The sequence below is a fragment of the Phyllosticta citriasiana genome (assembly GCF_038021145.1).
Source record: "Phyllosticta citriasiana strain CBS 120426 chromosome Unknown IWZ02scaffold_27, whole genome shotgun sequence".
In the NCBI taxonomy this organism is placed as follows: Eukaryota; Fungi; Ascomycota; class Dothideomycetes; order Botryosphaeriales; family Phyllostictaceae; genus Phyllosticta; species Phyllosticta citriasiana.
Window position 1 is genome coordinate 90810 of NW_027117304.1, and position 23078 is coordinate 113887.

Sequence of the window (23078 nt, forward strand, 5' to 3'; positions counted from 1 at the left end):
GATGGTCAACGGGGGCCGGCTTGGCGAAGGCCTAAACATTATTCTGCCAGCGAGCTTAGGCGCCGAGTGGGGGCATGTTGGATGAATATGCAAGGCGCGAGTATAAGGGGAAAGGAAGGCTGGCGTAAGGCGTCGCTCGCTAGTGTGGTGGAAACGTAGTAGTTGGTTGGAAATGAGCAGATATTAGAGAGGGAGCACTGGTCGTGGGTCGATGCAAAGAGCCGGGCGACAATTCGGTTCAGGTCGAAAGCGCTACGATCTAGCCACTGGAAGTGCCAGGAGGGCGAATGTACCGCCTTGGACGGGACGGGCGACGAACTGAATGGAGGAGGGATAACTAAGTTGGCATGATCAGTTGCTGCTCCGAAGACTGGATTGGAGGGTGAGGTGTGCCGGGGGTCGGGGCTGGCGCATTTGAGGTCATAGCAAGACCGTCATGGCCTAACGGACGTGAGCGTCAAGGGTAAACTTACGCTCCCGTATCTGTCTCGTAAAGATCGGTGAAAGCGCGACTTGTTGGCGTCTCATTAATCCATTTTGCCAAGTCGCGAATAAACATGTCGCGAGTGTCGGTTGAGGCGACGGCGGCGACAAACATTTCCCAGTCGCCTAGCAAGGCGAGTTAGTTCTCGATACGGAAGCGGGCACGAACAGGGGAAGCTCACTCTTGGTGTAAGAATGCCTAGTGTCGAGCGGCACGCCGTACTTCATCTCGATGGTAGGGTAAAAAGCGCTCTGGATGTCGTAGACCGACTGCGGCACCAGATTGAAGCCCAGCAGGCTGTTGGCGTACAGGTTGTACAGCAGCCCTAGAGACGTGGCGCGTTAGCTTATGCTTATTTTGGTGGTGGGGCCGGGCTGGCTGGCCGAGGCCGTGGCTGCACTTGGCTGAATGTGTGGCGGGGGCGTTGACTAGGAACACTAACCGTGCGAAGCTGCGTCTCCGTAAGAGAGCGTCGTGTGCGCAGGACCCCCGTCGGTTCCATTGACAATGGCTAGTCCCTGCCATCGTGTGATGTAGTCGACTGCAGTCTGGTGGTACTTGCTCGCGTCGTCAGCGTGTCCAGTCAGGTTGGAAATCTGCGACATGGCCTCGATGCCAATGATTCCTTTGAGCGCCAAGTTTGTTTGGTTCCTGTCATATCCGTCAGCCTGCCTGCCCAGTGGCTTGGGCACACGCATGCCACTTACGCTAACGAGCCCGCAAAGTCGTCGGTCGAAATCTGGTTGAAAGGGTACAGAGCCTCTTCGACGAGGTAGCTACTCCACTGGTTGAGAATGGGGTAGTGCAGATTGAGATAATCACTGTTTCCCGAGCGCTGGGCATACGCCAAAGCCATAATGATCATGTTTCCACACTCCTCAAGAGGCATGGCTTCGTCATTTCCGTCGGGATGACCAGTGGCGTTGGGATAGTGCGCACCAAGGTCGTGAATCGAGTAGTTGTTGGGATAGTGTCCTGATTCCTGGTTCTCAAACAGCGGGTCTAGCATCAGCTTGAGCAGGTCTGGGTTGGTATACAGCAAGATTGGCATGGCCGGAAATATTACGTCCACTGTTTGGGTATTGCCGTTAGAGGAGATTTCCTTTTGGAACAGGTAAGTCTTATTCTCGGTTCCTACGAGCTGCCAAGCGGCAAAAACTTGCCGGACGGAGAGCGACACAATGTTGGCGTAATCTTGGCCAGCGGTTCCAATGGCGTCGCTGTTGACCTTGTTGTCCAGATCCGTGGCAAGTCCGGATGCCGTCCCAAAGTCCTTGTGGAAGAAATCAAGCTTTCAACAGGATCAGCACTAGACGCGCGCGAAATATTCGTGTGATACTTACAGCTGCGATATCGTCCGTGAAGTAGCTTCTCCACAGCGAGGGGAGAGAGACCGTGCCCTGCGCACCAAGGAACTGAAGGGCTTCCTGTTGGCACAAGCCGATGGTGAAGAGCGTATTTGTCGGAGTAGTTCCGACAGAGCCTAGGCCCTTGGCAAATCCGAATACCGGCCAGTTGTTGGAGATGACGCGGTAGTTGTCGTCAACCTGGTTGCTAAGCTTACCACCGCTGGTGAAGGAACCGCGGACAACGGTGTCTTGTCCGATTTGATAGGTAACGCCATCGCCGGAGTCCGTGGCATAGTAAAAGTTGCCCCATTCGGCCTGGTCGTTGTACTCGGAGAAGATTTGCTGGTTTTGCTTGTACACCTGGTGGATCTCAAGACCACCGCTGCTGGTATAGTTCCACTGCGCAGCCTGAGTCCTATCACCCGAAACCCATTCTGCGCCAGAATCAGTCTTGAATCACGTGAACGGAAGTATGTAAACAAACCAGCTGAAATGTCAGAGTACAGCTCGATGTCGTGATTCTGACCATCCGAAGACACAACCTCCACATTGAGGTATGAAAAGGTCAGAGACTGGCGCTTAATATCATTGGGAGTGACGGGCGAGAGAAACGTAATGTTCATCTGCACCTTGCCGGCAACGTCCATGGTAAAAGTGCTCCTGGTCGACGTGTACTCGTACGAAGTTTGGGTGACTGCTTGCGGACCCGGGTCGCCCAGCCAGGTGTAAGAAGTGCCGTCTACACGAATAATTCCTGCCCAGCCATTGACTTGATTGCTGCTCGAGCATCAGTTCTGGAGAGCGCGCCGGGACGTTGTACAGAAACAAACCTCCAAAACACGGGCCACTTTCCAGCAATGTAGCCGCCGTTGCCTCCATCGCTGCCAGCATTGAGCCAAACGTTGAGGTAAGGAGACTTGACGGCCAAAGGCAGCGCAGGCGGACGAGCTGGGGTAAAGGTGGAAGCGGCCGAAGCAGCGGCTACCAGACAGGTAGCTATCAAGAAAAAGGGTAGCATATTGTGTCTGGTGCTTCTTGGCCAAAGAGGGTAAGTGAGCAGAGATGAAAACGAACACCTGGTGGACCAGGCGTTTTATAAGGAAGGGGTAGGTAGGTGCTGGAGATTACTGGGGAAACTGTAGACCCCTGTCATCTATAGAGAATTGGCGGCCTGGAGCGGACCCAGGAGACCATTACACATGATGTCAGGGCCTAGTCGTGCATGCGGTAAGAAGTCCCATGGCCATAGCTAATTCTAACCATGAGGCCGCCACGCCCGCTAGCACATGGTCCGGGTGTGTGCCAAATGGGTCAAGCTCGAGGCGCGAACGCCAACAGAGAGCGGGCCACAGTTTTGGCGAGGCAAGAGGTGGTTGGACAAAAAGCCTGAAAACTCACACCTTGGCCAGCTCCCGGGAGGGTCCCATGAGCGGCATGGATTGATGCCAAATGAGATGTGTTCCTTTTTTTCACCACGGAAACAGCACACCACCCTGCACGCTGGGATGTTAGGCGGTGAGGACAGCCAAGGTGCGGACGGTACTGGGCACATAGACGGGCCGCCCGAGCTAAGATCTCTGGTCCCGACAGCAGCAGAGAAGACAAGAGTCAAAACCAGCAAGGGAGGCAGTGCTTCCTCGGGTTGCGGATGGATCTCGCGCAGCAGCTCTGCCGGGACGCAGCATGCCTGTACCTTGGCCTCACCGGAGCGGGTGTAACCCTGTTGCTTGTGGGGTAACGAGAGAGCCTCTGCACATCCTTCTCGAAGTACCAAAGGGCTCGAGTTGCACGAGCTCAGCCTGCCAGAGACGACGAGGGAGCCAAGAGTCGTGCAAAAAGCGTCTAGGTCTCGTGATGGGACAAGAGGAAACATTGACAAGTACCATGTGGGTACCCGGTGACCTCTTTTTGGCCCAAAACCGACAAGGCGAGCATCGTGCCGCCTCGAGCCACTGGAGAAAAGTCCGACGCTACAAGCAGAGCAAACGGGTGACTGGGGCGGGGGATCAGCAGGAGAGGCAACGAGCCGCCATGACAGGAGAACACCATGGTCGAGACCAGGGAGCTGACTTGGACGCATGCAACAAGAGCGGGGGTCCAAAATGCTCGTCATCAGGCGACCGGTGGAGACCTGCCTGGTTGGGGAAGTCGAGCACGCATGGGGGGGTTGGGGACGAGAGCGCAGCGGAGCGGTTCCTGAGAACAAGGAGTGAGCAAATGTGAGACTCGCTTCATGTCGAAATGGCTGGGGGGTGGTGTTTGGATGGGTGGCAGGTTGGAGGAGCGTAAAGTTACCGATGGACTTGATGACTGTATGTTGGACCAAGCGTACCGGACTGAGCGAGCTGCTAGGCCCCGCACCCTGACGGACGCCAAGCCCGACCACACGTCGACATGACATTCCATCCAACCGACCTGGACTGCTGTGCAGATGGAGATTGTGAGCGGCGCTGTGCTGCTTGCTGCGTACGCTGCCAACGTGCGCCATGACAGGTACAGGCTAGGCTGCTTGCCATGCACTTGTCCGCAAGAACAAGGAAGGCCTTTTGCAAAAGTCCATTCCATCACCAGACGGAGCCGCTGGTCGCGGATAGCGCGCGGCAGCCCTCCGTCCAGCTGGATGCGTGCTTGAGGCTTGCTGAACCGGGTTGCGTCGACTTGCAGGGCCAGCCTCTGCCGCAGGCCAACCTTAGCCACCGGCCTTCTGCCCTGGGACTATCCTTGTCTGCAGGCTACAAGACCGCCCGCACCGAAGGAGCATGGTAAAGCTCGAGGCCATGCCAAACAGTCGAAATGTTGTTCAATACAATAAATCTGCTGTGTAGCCCAGCCGCTCATGTCCCAAGCACGACATTGAGACCTGAGCCCGACAAGCCACTCCAGCAGCTTCTACTCTCTTCGCCTCTGTGCCTGTGCATTGTTGTTATTTTTTTCTTCCTTGGTATCATGCCGTGGTTGCGTGCCCAGGGCCGTGCCGCGCATAGCTGACAGTGCGAGCAACCGAGGGCCAGTGTCTGTCTCAGTCGAGCAATTCCCAAATGGATTAGCAGCATATGGTCGCGTATGCAGACTATCGCCCTTGCTTGCGTGCTAGTCGGGTGCAGCGCGTGGCTATCCAGATGAAGAGGACGCTGCTTTGATCGATACGAGGACGCAGTTTGTTCATGTTGACTGTGTATACCGTTGGGGTGCTCGGCATGGTGTAAGAGTCCAAAATTAGCCAGTGTCAAACCAAATCAAGTTCGAATTGATTGACAGGACAGCGAAGCACCCCGTCTCAGTGGTGCGACGGTGTCGTTGTGCGCAGCATGGCGGGAAGCGTCTGGGCTCATCCTGGGCGTGCCGCGCGCCGAGCGCAAATCATGTCGAAGCTAAGCCATGAGGTTGTTCTGTCGTCACGCTCGAGGCTGAGACAAACGAAGAGCGAGAGCACGGCAGGATGCAGCACAAATGGGCAGCTGTGTGGTTTCGAGGGGTGGGAAAGGCGGCGGTGCAGGTGCTGAGAGCTGATGATGACAGGAACAGCGCATTCGGCCCGGCACCTTTTCCGATCTTCTTACCGCCTGGCTCCAACTCCAACCCAAAACATTCTCACCACCGCGTCTGCCGCAATGCATCGCCCCCACAACATGCCTCTTCTCTGCTCGCTGCCTGCTGCGTCACGCTTGGCCAGATGTTGGCGACCCTCGCCCATACACGTGCGCAGACGGTCGGCAGACAATCCCCTTACCCCTCTAGAGCCAAGTGCTGTCATTGCAGCTGCCCGAAAATCGCTGTCGCAACAGGAGTTCAAGAGCAGGCTCAAGGCAAAGCAGATTGGACAGAATATAGCAAACAGGCAAGCGAATCAAAAGGGAAAGGAAATCAAGAGAGCAACGAAAAAACCGCGCAAGATGGCCGTCCAAAAAACCACTTGGTGGAGCAATCATTGGAATCAGACTCTTGCAGCTGAGTCCATGACTGAATCCACGCCAGAGACGCACCCTGATGAAAAAGTATTGCAACCACCCGTCAGATTAGAACGCCAAGCATGGCAAACAGGCGATGATACGAACGACTTGCAGAAGCCACCGGGACAAGATTTACCAGACTTTAGCACTCGGCAGGCCGTCCGCCATCTTCTTGGACTTCCCAACGGTTCAGTCCCACCACTGAGTTTGCCTTTAGGGCCACCGGTCTTCATGTGCTTGGACTTGGAAGCATGGGAACACAAGCAAGACTTCATTTTAGAGGTTGGCCTCACAATTCTCGATCTTCAAAAGGTATCGACATATCCACATTGCAAACCTTGGGAACTGCTAGAGCACTTGGATTATCAGCACTACATTGTCAAAAAGCATCGCCACAGAATAAACAAAGTGTATTCTCGAGGCTGCCCAAACATGTTCCTCTTTGGCGAGTCGACCGTAAATTCAGCCCAACAGATTGCGACCAAATTGAACAAAGGGATCGCCCGACAGAAAAACTTCAGCGATCGACCCATCGTGCTAGTGGGTCATGACTTTCCGAGCGACGAAAGATATCTTGAAACCATTGGCGTATCTGCGCGCAATTGGAGAAATACCGTTGGCATTGTCGACACGAAGAAAATTGCAGAAATGGAATCATTTCCGGGAAAACTCGAAAGAATGCTCGACAGGTTCCGTGTGCCTACCCCATGCGCACACAATGCCGGTAATGATGCAGCTTACACAATGCACGCACTGCTTCTTTTTGCGCTTTACAGGGATGAATGGGAACATCCCGACGCCATGGCCAAAGCGAGATCCTTCTTTCAAGAACTCCAGCGCTCGAGAAAACCACTTGATGATATACTACACGAGCAGCACAAAGAATCCAACTTTGCAGCCAAGGCGGAGCGAAAGAAAATGGAAAAAAAGCTTCAGAGGCGCGGGAAAGCTTCCTCCACCGAAATGATCGTCTATGACCCTGCTGTGTCGAATGGCTTTGGAGGTTGGCGTGCTGGATTGACATGAAAGCTATTTGCCGGCTAGGCATGCATGGATCACGCCTGTCTAGTGCTTGTCAAAACGTCAGGGTACATTAATCGGCACCCGGATGCAGATTCATTTCTATCTTTTGCACCATCTGGCAAGCCGCACGTTGCTAGGCTCGATTCGTCAAAGGCTCCGTCCACACAACCTGACGCGAAGCTCGAAGGCCCCCGGTCTGCAATTCGAACCAGCAATGGCTTCGCACACTGACTTGGCCACGGTTACTCTTGCAGAAGAGGGAAAAACATTGCCAGCCTTGTCCAATTGGGAGCTTCAGACATGCATTGCAACAAGAAAAACGTAAAAAATATTGCACAGCCATCTCAATTTTCGACAAAAGATTCTGGATGCGGTACAACACAGCCTCGAAACGAAAATACCTGGAAACACTTCGCCCTGTGAACCAGATCTTAGGTAAATTGTGTCCTGTTGCAGCACAACTCTACCTCGGGTGAATTGTTGGTTTGGGCACAGAGTATCGCCATGGTAAGAAACCATTTCATCGAGACTAGTGCGATCGCATGCAATGCCAACAAGTGTCCTCTGTCCTTTCACAGTCAACAGTGACATGCGAGGCCCTTCGATCATCATGCACGGCCCGAATGAATGTGAGAAGCAAGTTGGAAGTCAATCGAGCAAGGACCGACTGAAGCAGACTCTTACTAAGTGGTGCGAGACTGGCGTCGATTACGACCTGCTTGGAGTTTCCGCGTTTTGCCCAGTGTTCCCGCCTGCAAGTTTTCCAATTTTACACGATGCAGGGTGGTCGATCTGCCGGAGTGCGGGCTGTTTGAATCCGGGCTTGCTGCCGAAAGTCGAGGTGGTTGACTGCGGCAGTCGTTCTTCCTTCATCTTCGGGTACGTCACCACGGGAAAAATATGCATACCCAAAAGACCAGAGGCGGCACGGGAACCAAGAAACTCAAAAGGTAACCCAAATCCTATTCAATGCTTGGTCAAGCTTGACCGTCTGCAACTGAATCGCGGTGCAACACTGCACTTCTTCCCAACCCGCCACCACCTCTCAGATCAACCGCACTACGAAACACCTTTCAAGTTGATGGATGATGCTCCCGTTAAGGTTTGACAGTCTCGACCGCAGATACGCAGAGGACAGCGGCGGATATACTTCTCGACACGCGACACACTAGTGCCCGACGCCAAGGCGAGAGCGTTGGTCGGGTAGGTGGGAGCGTCCTCCCGAACCCACAGTGTCGTCCATACACACACATCATTGATGCCGGGAAGAAAGAGGGAGAGCGGGCGGGACGCAGCGCGCGCATCCGTCCCCCCTGTTGATGCCTGCATGCCTAATTTTAGGAAGTGTATGTGTGCCTTATCCACATTGTTTCAGCCCTTTTGAGCAAAAAACATCAGACCCACAATGGAAACAGACACTAGATGCAGATGTGTCGACCCTGGGCATCGTTCTTTCGTGCCTATCTCGCGTCCAGGGCCGTCTCCGCGACCCGCGTTCGTCGTCTACCTGCACCAAAGTGGATTGCGATGGCGACGACGAGCAAACCCGCAAGTCGACCCCATTATTCTATCTTTGCAACAACTTCGGATAGACAGCAGCAGCAGCCGTAGCGGCGGCAACGATGACAACCTGTCACGTACTCGTCCACTGATGGGCGGCCCGCACCACCGCGCCCCGTCCTTCCTTCCATCCATCCATCCACCCATCCAGGACGGCTTCTCCGTCCGCCGCCTCGCCTCGCCTCGCCTCGTCCCGTGGGGCTCAGCTCAGCTTTCCTTCTTCTCTGTCCATCTGCCGTGCTGCTTGCTGCCGTTTCAGCTTGCCGTCTTGTTTGAAGGGTACAACACATCGCCTCAGTCTGTTGCCGGTTGCCGTCGTTCTAGTCGGTGGCCGAATGTCAGTCTGAATGCAGCCCAAGCAAACAAGCAGGCAGACAAGCAGACAAGTAGAACCAGCGCAGCTCATGGTAAACTCAACTCAATTCGTTTGTGGCATCCTACTTTGCGCCTCTTGGTCTTGCATGGCGCAGGCGAGGTGGCCAGCTGTCCTTGCGCTTTTTGCTGCTCCGTACACCTGGACATTTCGCCAACGGTAAGCAGGTAGAGCTGCTGTTGTGCCTTTTCCCCGTGCTGGATTTGGCTTTGCTTGCGCCTTGCGCTGGATACGTGGCTTAGTGTGTTCTCTCCCTTTGGACGACTACCCAGACATTGTCGTCGACCTTTGCGTGAAGAGGTAGAGAGCCTGTCACTCGTGCGGTGAAGCTGGAGCTGGCCGGCTAGCTAGATCGATATCTGCTTGCTCACTTTTAGGGAATCATTGCTATCTCGTCATTCGTCTGTCTGTTCCACAGTCCTGCGTCTTTCTCCTCTTTCAGTATTCACCAATGTAGTCTCTCTGCCACCTTTCTCATTATCGCATCTCCGACTCTACAACGTCTCATCATTCAGCATCTCAAGCGACTCATGAAAGCATCAAGTCTCTAACATCTCGCTGCGTTGCAACAGCACATCCACACCGCATGCACCTCACTTTCCCCCCATCGTCCTCCTCCCTCGTTCCAGCACCTCACAATTTGCAAATCTCTCACATTCGCCAATCTGTTTGGGGAAGTGTAGGCGCGATATCCATCTCATGGCCTCTCTCAGTCTATGTGCTAAGTGATGTGATCCTGAGCCTGATTAGTTTAATCTGATGCTACTCTCAAACTAATTAATCAGGATAGGATAGTCATACTGATAAGGGGTTGAGGAGGGCGTTTTATGGGAAATGGCTAGAATGAAGGGGTAGTAATTAGATTTAGGGGAAATAGATGGGTAGAGTGGTGGCTTAGGGTCTTTTTCCAATTCTACGGTTAGTAAACTAATTTTAATTATTAGTTATTAATAACTAAAAATTTAGATGCCAATCCTGCAACTGTTATGCAATGTGTTAGTTGGTTATCTCTAGCTAGGGAGAAATTACTTATACACCTTATTCCCGCACACATAGCTTATTGAAACACCACAGTAAAGTAGGAATTTCCTCTTCCTATATAATTCTAAGTCACCATCTTCACGCAGATTAAGCTCCCAACGGCCGACTGGAACTGACATAACAGATCGGCAAACGCCAATGCCGTCTTCCCTCTCTCCTCTCCCCTTCCTCACACCCAAGCAACCTTCTCCATCTCGCATTCATCCCCGACCTCTCTCTCGCACGCGCATGTGTGTATATCGTCTTGCGCCGTAGATAATTCATATTCTGTCTACCTCTCAGACGGCTGGTTCGGCAATGTCTCGGTTTCGAAAACTAAGAAAAGGATGATTGCCTTGTGAAATGGGAAGGGGTGCGGTGCGGTGGTTGGAAATGACATTCAGCTTTTGGGCAGGGCCGGATGAGAAGAGTGGGATGGACGATGTGGGTGATGTGGGTGTCGGGATGTTGGTCAGGGTTTGTGGTGTTGTGCTGCGATTCAGGGCGTGATAAAGTGGCTTGTTGGGACGGTGGTAGGAGCTGAAGGACAGGTGTGCTTTGCCACCGTGAGCTAGGATGACGGAAAAAACTCTCGGGGCTGGTCTGGACTTTTTCCATACGCTCAACAATGCAATGTCATCCAGGGGGTGGATAAGTAGACAAAAGACATGGACCGCTAATGCATTTCGACAAACACGCCGCATCCAACGGCGAATGCCGTGCATGAATTGTACTCTCATGACGACGTAAGTGGGAAAGACGAGCCGAACCCGTCCGAGACTGCTACTCCAAAGATGGTACCTCATAGCCAACCGAACCCGCTCATTACCCAAAGCCCGCAGCATCTGACTCCAAACACCCCGCCTGCCACAACTCCAAGCCGCCCGCAAAGCACCACCACTCCCCCGTCCTTTCTTCGTCAACCCATTTTTAATTCCTCTACATCGCTCAAATCACCCACAACTGGTTTTAGTAACTCGGGCACCACGACGCCAGCGTCTCCCTGGAAAAACCAGTCTCCGTCAGCCAGGGCATCAGTGCGCTCCATGTTGATGACGGCCACCCTGGCCCCCTTGCGCCGCGCATACTCGACGTACCCAGCCGCCGGGTACACTTGGGAACTGGTGCCAATGACGAGCATGAGGTCGATCGAGGGTGCCTCGGCGATGAAGTCGTCAATCGTGTTAAGAGTTTTCTTCGGCAGCATCTCGCCGAACCACACGACGCCGGGACGCAGCAGCCCCTCCTGGCATTCGGGACAGTGCGGCAGGTCCTTGAGCGCGAGCTCTGGCAGCGGAATTGAGGCGTCCGAGATGTCGAGTTCGCGGGCTTTTGGCTCGCGCGCGGCGTTGGTGGTTGGGTCAACATCTTCTGTTGGAAGCTCCAGCGCAGGTACGATTGGGTCGTCATAGTTGGTGCCGCGGTAGTTGCAAAAGAAGTTCATGCATCTGACGTCGAAGAGATTTCCATGGAGGAGTTGCAGCTGTGAGGGAGGATGTCCGGCGCGTTGCGAGAGGCCTGCTTGGGATTAGCGGCCGCATTGCGTATCGAAAGAGTTTGACTTGCCATCAACGTTCTGGCTGAGCGTCTGGAAATTGCTCTTCTTCCTGGCGAGTTCTGCCAGAGCAAAGTGTGCCTTGTTCGGCTTGGCTTTCAGCGCCATGTGACGACGGTAGCTGTAAAAGTGCCAGACAAGAGCAGGGTCGGCGCTGAATGCGTCCATAGTCGCGAGCGATGTGGCATCGTGGGTGCGCCAGATTCCACCTTGGCCCCGGAAAGTCGGCAGTCCAGAAGATGCTGACAGGCCTGCTCCCAACAGAGCAAGGATCCGAGTTGATGACTGGAGATGGTCGTGGAAAGACTTGAGTTCCACGGCGGAGATGGACGACGCCGCGGTGGACGCCATCCTGGACAGCTCTTTGGCGAAAGAAATGGTGGAGAGCTACACTTTCCAACTGAAGGCGGGCTGATATGCTGCAAAGGATGTGGGCAAAAGGCTGAAGTGGGAGCGAAGGGTTTCAAAGAGAACAAGGTTCAAATTCAAGACAGAAAGACAAGACGACAAGCTGGACAATGCAAGTCATCGGGAAACGGCACACGGCGCGACATGTGATGGGAATGGAAAGTGTTGATGGATGTTATTGACGGTGATGCGGAGGAGGCGCGAAAGCAGCAGCGGAGACGACGTCAGAGCTCGGCAGCCAATCAGCCGCCGCTCTTATCGATTGCCCGTCGCGCGACTCCAAAACTTCAACAATCGCCTTCACAATGAGAGCCGGTCTGCAGCTTTTGCACGCCCTCTCCAGATCCCAAACCCGTGTGCGCCGGTGTCCGCTGCAGCTTCACAGGGCCCTGTCATGCTCCGCCCCGCGAAGAGACCAACATGAAGTCGTTTCGGCGGCAGAACTCCAGTTTGGTCAGCCTGTGCACGAGACGCATCCTCACCTGCTCGCACCAGGCGAATGTACTGCGCCAACGATATTTCCCAATGCCATTGTAGACTTCTGATCGATCATCTGCAGTGACTCGTGGCATCACTGCCCTCGAATACGCCCAGCGTCGCGAGGCCCTCGCCAAAGCCCTCCCGCCGCACTCTGTTGCGATTCTCGGCGCCTCCGACACCAAGTACCGCTCCGGAGCCGTCTTTTACGAGTTCCACCAAGATCCCGACTTCTTCTACCTGACTGGTACGGTCCATGATACAATAAACAAAATGGGGGAAAGGCTAAGGTCTGTCAGGCTTCAACGAGCCCGATGCGCTCGCAATAATCGGTATGCTTTACGGGCCAAGGGTAGGGCAGCGACTGGGCTGATCAGAAGCAGAAAAGCATGGCGCCGAGGAAGACCATGTATTCCACCTCTACGTCCGGCCCAAAGATGTGAGAGCAGAAATGTGGGAGGGTGCCCGCTCGGGTATCCAAGCTGCCGAGGACGTCTTTAATGCCGACATTGTAAGGCCCAGCTTCCAATCGACGAGGTCCCAAGGCTTACCAGCTGTCCAAGAGCGGTGATGTCAAGTCAATTGGCAAAGTGGTCCCCGAAGTCATCAAGCGCGCGAAAAATGTGTACACAGACTTGCCCAGGATACTCGACCACCGATCGGCGATCACGCGATATCTCAGCGGGACCATGTACACGGGGGACAATGGCTTTCCCAAAGCACTCAAGGCCATGGCACCGTCGGCAGTACGGCCACTTCGGTCGCTCATGAATGACTTGCGCCTGACAAAGAGTGATGCCGAGATTGCCAACATGCGCAAGGCAGGGCGGGAATCGGCGCTGGCCTACAACAACGCCATGGCCAGGACGTGGGACGAGGAAAAGATGCTGGCGCTCGACTTGGAAGTTCAATTTAAGCAGAGGGGCCTGGACGGGAATGCCTATGTGCCCGTCGTCGCTGGCGGGCAGAATGGCCTCATGATCCACTATGTCCGCAACGACCATCAGATACGGTCCGTCTTCCTCCGTGTACTCTCTCTCCCAGCAACTACTGACAGTAATACCTTTCCAGTCCCAACGATGGCATCCTCGTCGACGCCGGCGGCGCCTACGGGGGCTACATCACCGACATCACGCGCACATGGCCCAACAATGGTGTCTTCGACCCAGCCTTCCGCGACCTCTACATGGCGGTGCTGCGCGTGCAAACGACGCTGCTCTCGCTGTGCCGCGAGTCGGCGCGTTTCTCGCTCGACGAGCTGCACGCTCAGGCGTGCTCGCTGCTCAGCGCCTCGCTGCGCGACCTCGGCTTCGACATGACGCAGCCGCACGCCATCGAGACGCTGTTCCCGCACCACGTCGGGCACTTCATCGGGCTCGACGTGCACGACTCGCCGGGCTTCCCGCGCAGCGGCTTGCTCAAGGAGCGCCAGTGCATCACCATCGAGCCGGGCGTCTATGTTCCGGTGGATGATGAGAGGTGGCCGAAGCATTTTAGAGGTCTGGCGGTGCGGATTGAGGATAGCGTTTGTGTGGGCGCCGAGGACCCGATTAAGTTGACCTCTGAGGCGGTCAAGGAGGTTGTTGATATTGAGGCGTTGAGGCGGAGGTGAGCTTGCAGTAGGTCCTGACTGCTGGAAGCATTGATGGCCGCCACGATGGTCAAAGCCAAGGAAGTACGTTGGATACCTACCTACCAGACCTCATGCATCCCCCCACCCCCTGTACCTATCAACCAAATTCGCCGCAATCACCACTGGCTTGTAGTGCGACGCAAAATCCGCGGCCATTGCTCAGGATACATGTACATTACGGATGTAGAAAACAATCTCAGCTTTGTCTTTGTCCAAACCCACCTCCCCACCCTTGCCTACCTACCAGTCAATACCCACAGAGCCCTTCTCCTGAGAGCAAAACAAAGACATCTATGTCTATATTTGAAATCAAAGACGCACACCAGCGCCCTCCGCCGCCCGTCTCCACATCTCTCGTCATCGCAACCGTCGCCGTCGTCGTCGTCGCCGTCGAAGGCCGTGTATGCCGTCTGTCTCATCGTCCTCGCGAACGACGAGGGAAAAAAGAAAAAAAATAAAAATAAAAAAAAAATAAAAAAACGCTTATCTTGACCGGGCACAACTCTTCTTGACCCGTCCGGGTGGCTCCCGCGCTGTACAGGCAGGCAAGTCATGACACGGCCCGCCCGTCCGCTCCCTCGGGACACGGAGAGCGGAAACACAAGCAAGCAGTCCCGACACGAGTCGCTCCATTTGACTCGATTCGCTCCGCAATGCTTGTTTCAACGACGCCCGTGGAGCGCCTTCGTGATTGAGATACAGTGCCTTGGTTGTAGCTAGGGCATCTGCCAGATGGCTATCGAGGTACTTGTGCTGTCGGCGCGTGTGCGAGGGTATTGTATTGGTTGAGGGACGCTGGGTAAGGTGGTGGTGGAGGTGGGTGACAGGGTTGGGGTTGGTGGAAGTGAGGGACATGGAGGGATGGCTAAGGTCGTATACCTTATCTGGTGTGAGCTGTGAGGAAGGGGGAAGGGAGAAGGGAGCATGTGAGGGAACGGAACGGGATGCGGTGAGTGAATGAGTGAGTGAGTGGTTGGGAGGAGGGATGGGGCGGTTCTGTGCGCGGTGTGGTTTGGGTGGGTAAAATGCTTTCTGTGCACAGCATATGTATGTAGTCAGTGCCCCCCAGCTGGAAGTTATGAAGTGTTGATGTTGTATACGTAACCAATGGTTATGAATTGAGGTATAGTGCAGGTCCAATACTCTACAATCTACACTCCGCACTCTTTGCACTCGACTGCTGCTGCCATCTATCCCTCTCGCGCACAATCCATCCATCTCCTCTGCGCTCACTCACACCTATACTCCACTCGATACTAGCGCAACAACGACAAGCTCCATCGCACCGCCCCCCAGCGCGCGCGCGCTCTTCTCATCCTGCTCGTTCCACCGAGATCCCCGGTTTATCCCGACTCGTTCCAGGCCGCAGCACTTCAGCACCTAGATCTGTGATGGATTCGAGTCGGTTGCACAGCCAGCCGGAGAGGAGCAGAGAGGAAGGTGATGATGACGGCGAGACGTCTCTAGGTGCATGCGGTCTGTAGTGCGTGTGCTGCAGCGCGGGACGGTGACGACATGGACAGTGGCGCAGCTGTCTGCCCGTTTATTTGTCTGGGTGCCTGTCAGCCAGTCTGACTGCAGCACTGCCCAACCCCTTGGACGAAAAGGTGTCGAGAGCAGACGGAGATCCGGCCGTTTTTCCGTTCAAATGTGGAATGGAAAGATGCGACTGGCATGGCCGATGACCCTGAGCAATCCCGCCGTGCATTGAATGCGTCGACAAGAGATGCAGAGAAGGCGGAGAGGGCGTGGCGCCGCGCCGTTGACCTGCAGTCGCGGCCGTAGACTGTGAAGGTTAGTCAAGGGCCACGCCACGCCACGCCACGCCACTTGCAGCAGTGCAGCCAGCCCGCTGCGTCGGCGGCGCGGGTTGTGCCGAGTCCAGATGCGCTGCGACCTGGAGGAGGAAGAGGTGGAGATAGATGCAGTTTGGATTGATCCACTGTTGAAGGCCGTCATGACAGTTTGATGGCCAGGCTTCAGTGCATCGAGCTGTCCTCTCTGCGCAGCCTCTTGGATGCTGTTGCTCCTCGACTCTCTGCGGCGGCCGTCCTCGCGCCAATGGCGCCGCCCGGGTGGTTCTTCCTGAAGACGCGGCCCTTGTCGTCCTCGTGGATCCGCTCTGCCGCCGTGATGGCCAGCATGTCGCCAACGGCCATGGCGACGGTGGTGCTCGTCGTCGGCGCACTAACTCCAAAGCTCTTCTCCTCGCTCTCGTGAATCGGAGCTGGGAGCAGCACCGCATGCGTGCCTCTCCGTCGCCCGGCAAGCAGAGGGCACTCTTCTTCAAAGTCTGCGTGCCCCGTCAGTGCCATGATCGGCACACCTGCTCCAATGTGCGGGAGCAGGCTTATCAGCTCTGCCGTTTTGCCGCTGAAGCTGATGAATAGCACCGCATCGCGGTCCTCGCGCACATCACCCAAGTCGCCGTGGACCGCTTCGGCCGCGTGCAAGAAACTAGCGCCCAGCCCCAAGCTCTTCAGCGTCGCAACCGTCTTGCGTCCTACGAGGCCGCTCTTGCCCACACCGCACACGATCAGCTTCCCGCCAGCCCAGTATGTAGACTCAACGATGTCGACGGCTGCGAGTAGTCCCGCGCGTGCTGAGCGCGATGTCTCGTACAGCCGCGCAACGTGCGACAAGGCGGTCGCTTCAGTGGCCAAGACGTGCAGGGCGCGGGAGAGGGTAGGCGGCTCCGTTTGGCAGTCGTCGTCGGTGGCCGAGAGTGGGGGCGTCAGAGCTTCGACGGCGGTGTGGTTGAGGTCTTGGTCGACAGAGCGTTTGCGTTTCAGCCTTGGGAAAGCGGCCGGGGCGATTGCGGATGTGGGAGAGGCGGCGGTCACGGACGAGTCAGAGGCACCGCTGTTGCTGCGCGGGCTGCTGTGGCCGTCGTCGCTGCTGGACGGTGTTGTACCGGCAGAGGTGGTGTTGGAGATGGAGTCCGCCATTGAAGGAGTTTGCGATCAAATAATGCGCGTACTAGATTTCTGGAGATTCGTCCGAGGTCAAGAGGATTTATAGCTGGCCTCGATTCCGTCTATCACGATAGATGGCGGGGCGATTGCGACGCAGGAGGAAGCGCTTGATCAACACGGTCTCGGACGCCAGCAGAAACAGGTGCCTGGAGGGATTGGGGGAGACGAAAAAATGGACAATTGAAAGCGAGAAGCGTTTCCTGGAGAAGCGGAGCAGTCCATGATGCGTCTTTATGAGAAAATGGCCGGCGAGGTGTCAGTGCTTATCGTGAACTAACGGAAGACGTGCACGTCTAGATGGCGCCATGGCCACGCCGCACACGCTGCACCTTTCCGTCGCTCGCTTCGGCGGCTCACAACCTCTCGTCCTCTGCTGGTCGGTACGTACTCTTCCTCCCCATCCAGCCGCCTTCCAACGTGCCACTCTATTCGGCCGACACGCCGAATCCCCACAGCTACCCCCAGTCCTTCCCTGCCGCCGTCCCTCGTCCAAGGCGACATGGCCATTGTTGTGGTGACGCCGCCAGCGCTCCTCGGCCCATGGCTCGAGCGTCAGCTTGAACCAGACGCCCTGATGAGCCATCAGATGCGGCGCCAGCCGGCCGATCGTCGAGTCTCAAGGTAACGTACAGTAGTCGCGTCCGTCATCATCCGTCGACTCGATCGGCGCTATGCTCGTTGGAGTACTTGAACCCTTTTTTTTTTTTTCTCCACCCTGTCGCCCTGACAAATCCATCTCGGATCGGCTATCTGGGGGGCCTGGATCCGGAACCCACCTGGCAGACTTGAAAGAGTGTCATTCCGACTAGCAGAAGAAGTGATTGCATAGAACATTCTACAAACCGCGTGCGTCGTGGCAGACCTCGAGATCGCGTCGAGCAAGTTGGAATTTCGTCGGACTCCGAACGACCCAATGCAGTATGCTCATCCTACAGATGCAGACACTTTCCAATCTACACCCCGACAAAATTATGACTTCTTGACATCCAACCCATCTATGCCACCCTCGAACTCGCTCAAGTCGTACTCCGCCTCGTATCTACTCACAACATCTTTCATTGCCCGCATCTGGTCCTGCTGCTCCTCGGTCAAATCAGCGTACACGTCCTCCCACAGACATCTCAGTGGAGGTCGCTTCTCCTTTTCGGCCCGCGCAAATGCTGCCAGCACTTCTTTACGAATGCCTTTGCGCGCGTACTGCTCTTTTTCCTCGTCCCACAGCCCCTGACCCTCCAGATACTTGCGCAGCCGCGTAATGGGGTTGTCTCTCCGCTTCCAGTCCTCGACCTCGACACGTGCGCGGTACGCGAAACTGTCGTCGCTCGTGCTGTGATGACTGACGCGGTAGCTCATGGCCTCAATCAAAACGGGCTTGCATCCATTGGTCAAGGCACGTCGGCGCGCTTCTTTGGTCACTTCAAACACGGCCAGAATGTCGTTGCCATCGACACGGATGGTGTCGATGCCGTATCCCACGCCTCGTGAAGCAATGCCATCGCCGCGGTACTGCTCTAGCGTCGGGGTGCTGATGGCGTAGCCGTTGTTCCGACACATGAAGACTACAGGACATGATCGTGTCGCCGCAATGTTCAAGGCGGCGTGAAAGTCACCCTCGGAGGCCGCACCCTCGCCAAAGTAACACGCGACGACACGACGCTTCTCCGGGTCCGCCGCTTCTTCCCCAGGCAGGCTTTGCAGGTCCTGTAACTTGAGAGCGTAGGCGGCGCCGGCCGCGTGTGGAATTTGTGTGGCCAGCGGCGAAGATATGGTATGAATGTGGAGGCGGTCAGAGCCGTAGTGCACAGGCATGTTGCGTCCGCGGCCAGGATCGTGTGCGTTGGCAAAAAGCTGCGACATGAATTCATCCAGAGTAAAGCCACGCTGAGCAAAGACGCCTGCCTCGCGGTACTGGGCAAAAATGACGTCGTCCGGAGTGAGAGCTGCCGCTGAGCCTACAGCTATGCCCTCCTCGCCCGCAGAAACCATGTAGAAGGACAGACGGCCTTGCCGCTGCGCCTCAAACATGATGAGATCCATGATTGAAACTGTGATCATGTTCTTGTACCAGGTAAGAAGCTGGTCTGCTGGCACGTCGGGAGGTCCGCGCTCTTTGTCTACTATTTCTCCGTCTTGGTCCAGGATACGGTAGGTGTGCATTGCAGGCCTATCTGCAGGCTGGTCGAACGACAGGGTTGTCGTGAATTTACTATTGACGGCCCCGGGAAAGTGGACACTGGCGTAGCGTTAGTTTTGATTCACTGCTTCAGCGCTGAGAATTCAATGACAAGGCTTACTGGTCTGAGCCCGGTCTCTGTGAAATGGAGGAGCTCCATCGTGCCTGTGAAGGTGCCGCATGCCTTTGATGCCGTGCTTCGAGGATTGGCCGTCTAGAGGCCTGTCTCGCGGGAATCGAGGCCCGTCCACTGGCGAATGCCCTGCGTGCTCCCTGCCAGAGAGCCATAATCCATCAATCTCATGTTCAACGGGATGACAGTGGTGGGAGTGAGAATGCGGAGAAGCTGTGGGGGAGGGACAGTGCACTCCCTTGGTTCACACAAGCCGCGAGTAGCCGCGATGATCAAAGGGTGGGTTGCCCTGACGTTGACGCGACCAGCCCAGGTCCACGGCAGGTCCCAGGTTCAGCCCTACCGGCCCCGGCCGGAGTTATTCCGCAAGAAAGTTGATTCGGCACGTCAACCGTCTCTCTACCACGTCGACGCGTAGAGCACTCGAACTCGAACTCGAACGACATTATCATGAGCACCTCGAGAATATTCCCTCGGCCTCAATTCCTGCGCCAAGTTAATGCGCGAGGTCTGAGAGCGCCATACCGCTGCCTGTCCTGCACTGCACACCACGCCCAACAGCAAAATGCATCCCAGCAATCATCGTCTGAAAAAGACAAGACGACTCACTTTGGATTCGAGACCATTCCAGAGTACCTCAAGGAGTCAAAGGGTACACGACTGCTGCTCCTGAAATTTGAGAAATTTTTAGGGCTGACCTTTCAATGACAGTCCGCGATGTCTTCTCCTCCGTTGCCCAATCGTACGACACCATGAACGACCTCATGTCCCTCGGCATCCATCGCCTCTGGAAAGATCATTTCGTACGCAGCCTGAACCCCGGTACCAATCCGCTCCAAGTACCGCAGGCAAAGGGCTGGAACATTCTCGACATTGCTGGTGGCACCGGCGACATTGCCTTCCGCCTCCTCGATCACGCCAGCACGGTAAACAATGATCCGAACACGCGCGTCACCGTGTCCGACATCAACCCTGAGATGTTGGCTGAAGGCAAGAAGCGCAGCTTGAGCACGCCTTACGCTCGCACCGGCCGTCTCGCATTTGTCGAGGCCAACGCCGAGCACCTTGACATGATCCCCGACTCCAGCGTCGACCTGTACACTGTTGCCTTTGGTATCCGCAACTTCACGGACAAGGACCGCGCCCTGCGAGAGGCTTTCCGTGTGCTGCGTCCAGGCGGTGTTTTTGCCTGCCTCGAGTTCAGCAAGGTCAACAATGCCGTTTTCAACGCCGTGTACAAGAACTGGAGCTTCAGCGCCATTCCCCTGATTGGACAGCTTGTTGCGGGTGACCGGGATAGCTATCAGTATCTCGTGGAGAGCATCGAAAAGTTCCCCAGTCAAGAGGAGTTCAGCGAGATGATCAAGAACGCGGGCTTTATTGTACCTGGAAAGGGCTGGGAAGATTTGACCATGGGCATTGCGGCCATCCACAAGGGTGTCAAGCCCCTTCCGTGAGATGGTTCTGGGGAAATCGCGAGGAAATGGATGCACCGTGGAGAGTGGACATGACTGTGGGTGACTACTAAGCACCTTTTAATCTTCAATGTATTAGTAGCTGACGGTCTCTCAGCGCGTGAAACAATCCAAACTCGTCGATCAAATCAGCATCGTTGGACTCTGTGATCCTTGTCTATGTTGAAAGCGGATCGAGTCAGGCGACATCCATCCACATATGTCTTCGTCCACCCTGCCCGGCTACCGCGTCCCTCAACCTGCAGCGAAGCTGTCCTGTCCTGCCCCTTCGATCAAATACCAATCTTTGTCCACTCCCGAACACCAAGTACCGAGGTCTTGTGCAAGTCGATTGGTAATCGTGCCGCCAGGGGCAATTATGGTGCGCAAAGGCAAAAGAAGATGCGGGGAGACCCGTAATCTTGAAGCTAAGCGAGCAGCCGAAACCTGGATTGGATTGACTTCAAGTCAACTAGGCTGATTTGGAAGGTATCCTCAGAAGGAACCAGACATCTCGAGCAAGGAGCTCTCTTATTTCGGACCTAACAAGGCACTGGGCGGATTTTAACCTTCGGACCAACACCCGCAAGAGCCTCATTACAGGTACAAGTGATCTTAGATCCTATCTCCGACTTGGGGAATATGGCTGATCCAACCATCAGGCACTAAATACACGGAAGTGCACCTGCATAAGGCACGCAACATTGCTTGCTGTACAACCCCACATACTCTATTTGTTTAGTAGGCGGGAAAAGTTGACCAGTAACGATCGCATATTGAGCCTACAGTCTGTTGCGTTCCATCACTGTGGGTAATTGAAGCTACGCACGGCTTCAGAGTGGTGTATTCATTGCGCTCCGCTACAGAAGCCTAAACTACGGACGAAATTGCCTGGATGGATTCTACAAATCTCAAAAGACTTTGCAAAACTCTTTGCGCAACCATCATGTCCACACCAACAAGCTTTTCAACAAGTCTCTGTCTATCAAGCAAAGATGTCGTCTTTCAAACAGGCCGCACTTGCTGCCTTCCTCGCAATCGGGAATGCCTCCCTTTCCCAAGCAGCCAGCCTAACAGCTCCGGAGCTCGTCGATATGGGCGGGGGCGTCGTTGGAGGCCTCCATCGTCCAGCTACCGGTGCTGCCGAAGCAGGCCTTGCAGTCTACGTAATGCACGCCGAACAAGACTACCTTATCTTTTACGCCTGCACGGAGCTGGCGGAGCGAGGCTACCGTGTCTTTTACGCCAACAACCAGGCCAGCAAGTCAGGATACATGTTGGACATCGACTTTGAAGAGATGCTGGAGAACACAGCCTTGGGGGTCAGCTACCTGCGCAACCAGACCGACATCAACCAAGTCGTTCTGCTAGGACACAGCGGCGGCAGCGCCATGATGTCGGCCTACCAGAACATCGCGGAGAACCGCCTTGCGGCGTTCCAGGGACCGGAGAAGATCTATCCCTGCTCGGACGCGCTGGCAGACCTCCCCGCCGCCGACGGTGTCCTCTTGATGGACGCCAACCTTGGCAAATCTTTCATGTTCCTCCTCAGTCTGAACCCAGCCATCGAAGATGAAACTAGCGGCATGAAGAATAATGCCTCGCTCAACTTGTTCAGTCCCGCCAATGGATGGACCGCCAACGGCGCCAACTACGCGGTCAGCTTCATCAAGGAATTCCAATACAAGGTAGCGCTGCGCATGAACCGGCTCGTCAAGTACTCCGAGGAGCGCCTGGCCATGATTAAAGCGGGCAACGGGTCATCCGCCGACGACGAGCCCTTCAGCATCCCAGACTCAATATATACGGGCAACAACAACAAGCTGTTCACGCAAGACTTCCGGCTCTTCTCGCACACTAAGTAATCGTGGCCGCTGCTGCACAAGAACGGGACATCGACGATGCAGGTGGTGCGCTCGGCGCGCGTGCCCTCGGGCGTCTCGTCCATCGCCAACTTGTTCCTCGACGGCGCCGTCAAGACAACGATCCGCCGCTTCCTGGGCATCTTCGCGCTGCGCGTCGACGGCATCCGGTGGAACTCGAGCCACATGGTGCCCATCGCCGCGGTGCAGGGCATCAAGGTGCCGCTGCTGACCATGGGCATGACGGGCCACTACGAGTACCTCAATGCCGAGAAGGTGTATCTGAACTCGGGCAGCAATGATACGTCGATTGCGTTTGTCGAAGGCACAAATCATGATACGTCGACGTGCATCGAGTGCGAGAGCTCTCCTGGCGAGTTTGGCAACACGACCGTTGCGGTTTTTAATCACGTTTCGCAGTGACTGGGTAAGCAGGGCCGCTTTTTGAGCGCTTGAGTTGATGGCGATGGTTGCGGTGGTGCTTTGCGTAGGTCGTATGTAGTCAATGATCAAGCGACATTTTGGGAGGAGGTCGCACGCTTGTACTCCTCGTTCAACATCTTTCTCAAACTCTTCTGCCTTTCAGACAACTGTCTCCAAGCATGCCATCTTCGTTCTCTTCTTGCGAGTCCGTTTCTTCAAAACTCAA

At 55.4% G+C, this 23078-nt stretch overlaps 11 protein-coding genes across 11 annotated transcripts; 5 read left to right on the plus strand and 6 right to left on the minus strand.

The window, feature by feature from the left end:
- Window positions 1–254: 254 nt before the first annotated feature.
- On the minus strand, window positions 255–2851 carry IWZ02DRAFT_513617 (glutaminase GtaA; the record flags this gene model as incomplete). Its single annotated transcript, XM_066770581.1, has 7 exons — window positions 255–609; window positions 666–809; window positions 927–1135; window positions 1192–1775; window positions 1828–2267; window positions 2318–2610; window positions 2664–2851. 7 exons carry the CDS (start codon window positions 2849–2851, stop codon window positions 470–472), a joined length of 1998 nt encoding a protein of 665 aa, XP_066617428.1. The 3' UTR covers window positions 255–469.
- Window positions 2852–2917: 66 nt separating this feature from the next.
- Window positions 2918–4494, minus strand: IWZ02DRAFT_166098 (uncharacterized protein). The gene has a single exon (XM_066762136.1). It carries the CDS (start codon window positions 4319–4321, stop codon window positions 3113–3115), a length of 1209 nt encoding a protein of 402 aa, XP_066617429.1. The 5' UTR covers window positions 4322–4494; the 3' UTR covers window positions 2918–3112.
- Window positions 4495–6014: 1520 nt separating this feature from the next.
- IWZ02DRAFT_363047 (uncharacterized protein) lies at window positions 6015–6548 on the plus strand (the record flags this gene model as incomplete). The annotated part of the gene is made up of 1 exon (XM_066764343.1): window positions 6015–6548. A coding segment is annotated over one exon (534 nt), but the record flags the coding sequence as incomplete, so codon positions are not given.
- Window positions 6549–7741: 1193 nt separating this feature from the next.
- IWZ02DRAFT_166016 (uncharacterized protein) lies at window positions 7742–9118 on the plus strand. The gene is made up of 2 exons (XM_066762134.1): window positions 7742–8152; window positions 8222–9118. Exons 1-2 carry the CDS (start codon window positions 8065–8067, stop codon window positions 8908–8910), a joined length of 777 nt encoding a protein of 258 aa, XP_066617431.1. The 5' UTR covers window positions 7742–8064; the 3' UTR covers window positions 8911–9118.
- Window positions 9119–10402: 1284 nt separating this feature from the next.
- IWZ02DRAFT_478027 (NAD-dependent deacetylase sirtuin-5) lies at window positions 10403–11903 on the minus strand. The gene is made up of 2 exons (XM_066769062.1): window positions 11326–11903; window positions 10403–11277 (listed from the first exon to the last, which is right to left on the minus strand). Exons 1-2 carry the CDS (start codon window positions 11663–11665, stop codon window positions 10679–10681), a joined length of 939 nt encoding a protein of 312 aa, XP_066617432.1. The 5' UTR covers window positions 11666–11903; the 3' UTR covers window positions 10403–10678.
- Window positions 11904–11988: 85 nt separating this feature from the next.
- Window positions 11989–14055, plus strand: IWZ02DRAFT_466474 (peptidase M24, structural domain-containing protein). The gene is made up of 6 exons (XM_066768505.1): window positions 11989–12223; window positions 12282–12446; window positions 12499–12531; window positions 12583–12710; window positions 12763–13211; window positions 13271–14055. The coding sequence occupies exons 1-6, from the start codon at window positions 12028–12030 to the stop codon at window positions 13809–13811; spliced, it is 1512 nt and encodes a 503-aa protein (XP_066617433.1). The 5' UTR covers window positions 11989–12027; the 3' UTR covers window positions 13812–14055.
- Window positions 14056–14065: 10 nt separating this feature from the next.
- Window positions 14066–15177, minus strand: IWZ02DRAFT_166130 (uncharacterized protein). The gene has a single exon (XM_066762137.1). The coding sequence runs from the start codon at window positions 15048–15050 to the stop codon at window positions 14316–14318; it is 735 nt and encodes a 244-aa protein (XP_066617434.1). The 5' UTR covers window positions 15051–15177; the 3' UTR covers window positions 14066–14315.
- Window positions 15178–15811: 634 nt separating this feature from the next.
- On the minus strand, window positions 15812–16780 carry IWZ02DRAFT_472611 (uncharacterized protein; the record flags this gene model as incomplete). Its single annotated transcript, XM_066768965.1, has 2 exons — window positions 15812–16572; window positions 16693–16780. 2 exons carry the CDS (start codon window positions 16778–16780, stop codon window positions 15812–15814), a joined length of 849 nt encoding a protein of 282 aa, XP_066617435.1.
- Window positions 16781–17776: 996 nt separating this feature from the next.
- On the minus strand, window positions 17777–19268 carry IWZ02DRAFT_387431 (2-oxoisovalerate dehydrogenase alpha subunit mitochondrial precursor; the record flags this gene model as incomplete). The annotated part of the gene is made up of 2 exons (XM_066765541.1): window positions 17777–19040; window positions 19102–19268. 2 exons carry the CDS (start codon window positions 19266–19268, stop codon window positions 17777–17779), a joined length of 1431 nt encoding a protein of 476 aa, XP_066617436.1.
- Window positions 19269–19463: 195 nt separating this feature from the next.
- Window positions 19464–20679, plus strand: IWZ02DRAFT_166248 (ubiE/COQ5 methyltransferase family-domain-containing protein). Its single transcript, XM_066762138.1, has 2 exons — window positions 19464–19765; window positions 19825–20679. The coding sequence occupies exons 1-2, from the start codon at window positions 19564–19566 to the stop codon at window positions 20568–20570; spliced, it is 948 nt and encodes a 315-aa protein (XP_066617437.1). The 5' UTR covers window positions 19464–19563; the 3' UTR covers window positions 20571–20679.
- Window positions 20680–21562: 883 nt separating this feature from the next.
- Window positions 21563–22852, plus strand: IWZ02DRAFT_478032 (uncharacterized protein; the record flags this gene model as incomplete). Its single annotated transcript, XM_066769063.1, has 3 exons — window positions 21563–21889; window positions 21911–22279; window positions 22454–22852. The coding sequence occupies 3 exons, from the start codon at window positions 21563–21565 to the stop codon at window positions 22850–22852; spliced, it is 1095 nt and encodes a 364-aa protein (XP_066617438.1).
- Window positions 22853–23078: the final 226 nt, after the last annotated feature.

What these genes read in the sequence shown, in the direction of transcription:
- IWZ02DRAFT_166098 (XM_066762136.1), bottom strand. Translation starts at nt 4,321, where the DNA reads ATGGCGCACGTTGGCAGCGTACGCAGCAAGCAGCACAGCGCCGCTCAC.
- IWZ02DRAFT_478027 (XM_066769062.1), bottom strand. Translation starts at nt 11,665, where the DNA reads ATGGCGTCCACCGCGGCGTCGTCCATCTCCGCCGTGGAACTCAAGTCT. An exon ending in GCTCAGCCAGAACGTTGATG is followed by an intron (nt 11,278 to 11,325) that starts GCAAGTCAAACT and finishes AATCCCAAGCAG; the next exon opens with GCCTCTCGCAACGCGCCGGA.
- IWZ02DRAFT_166016 (XM_066762134.1), top strand. Translation starts at nt 8,065, where the DNA reads ATGCCGGGAAGAAAGAGGGAGAGCGGGCGGGACGCAGCGCGCGCATCC. An exon ending in CATGCCTAATTTTAGGAAGT is followed by an intron (nt 8,153 to 8,221) that starts GTATGTGTGCCT and finishes CAATGGAAACAG; the next exon opens with ACACTAGATGCAGATGTGTC.
- IWZ02DRAFT_166130 (XM_066762137.1), bottom strand. Translation starts at nt 15,050, where the DNA reads ATGGATGGATTGTGCGCGAGAGGGATAGATGGCAGCAGCAGTCGAGTG.
- IWZ02DRAFT_466474 (XM_066768505.1), top strand. Translation starts at nt 12,028, where the DNA reads ATGAGAGCCGGTCTGCAGCTTTTGCACGCCCTCTCCAGATCCCAAACC. An exon ending in ACGTCTTTAATGCCGACATT is followed by an intron (nt 12,711 to 12,762) that starts GTAAGGCCCAGC and finishes CAGCTGTCCAAG; the next exon opens with AGCGGTGATGTCAAGTCAAT. An exon ending in CGCAACGACCATCAGATACG is followed by an intron (nt 13,212 to 13,270) that starts GTCCGTCTTCCT and finishes ATACCTTTCCAG; the next exon opens with TCCCAACGATGGCATCCTCG.
- IWZ02DRAFT_166248 (XM_066762138.1), top strand. Translation starts at nt 19,564, where the DNA reads ATGAGCACCTCGAGAATATTCCCTCGGCCTCAATTCCTGCGCCAAGTT. An exon ending in GTACCTCAAGGAGTCAAAGG is followed by an intron (nt 19,766 to 19,824) that starts GTACACGACTGC and finishes TTTCAATGACAG; the next exon opens with TCCGCGATGTCTTCTCCTCC.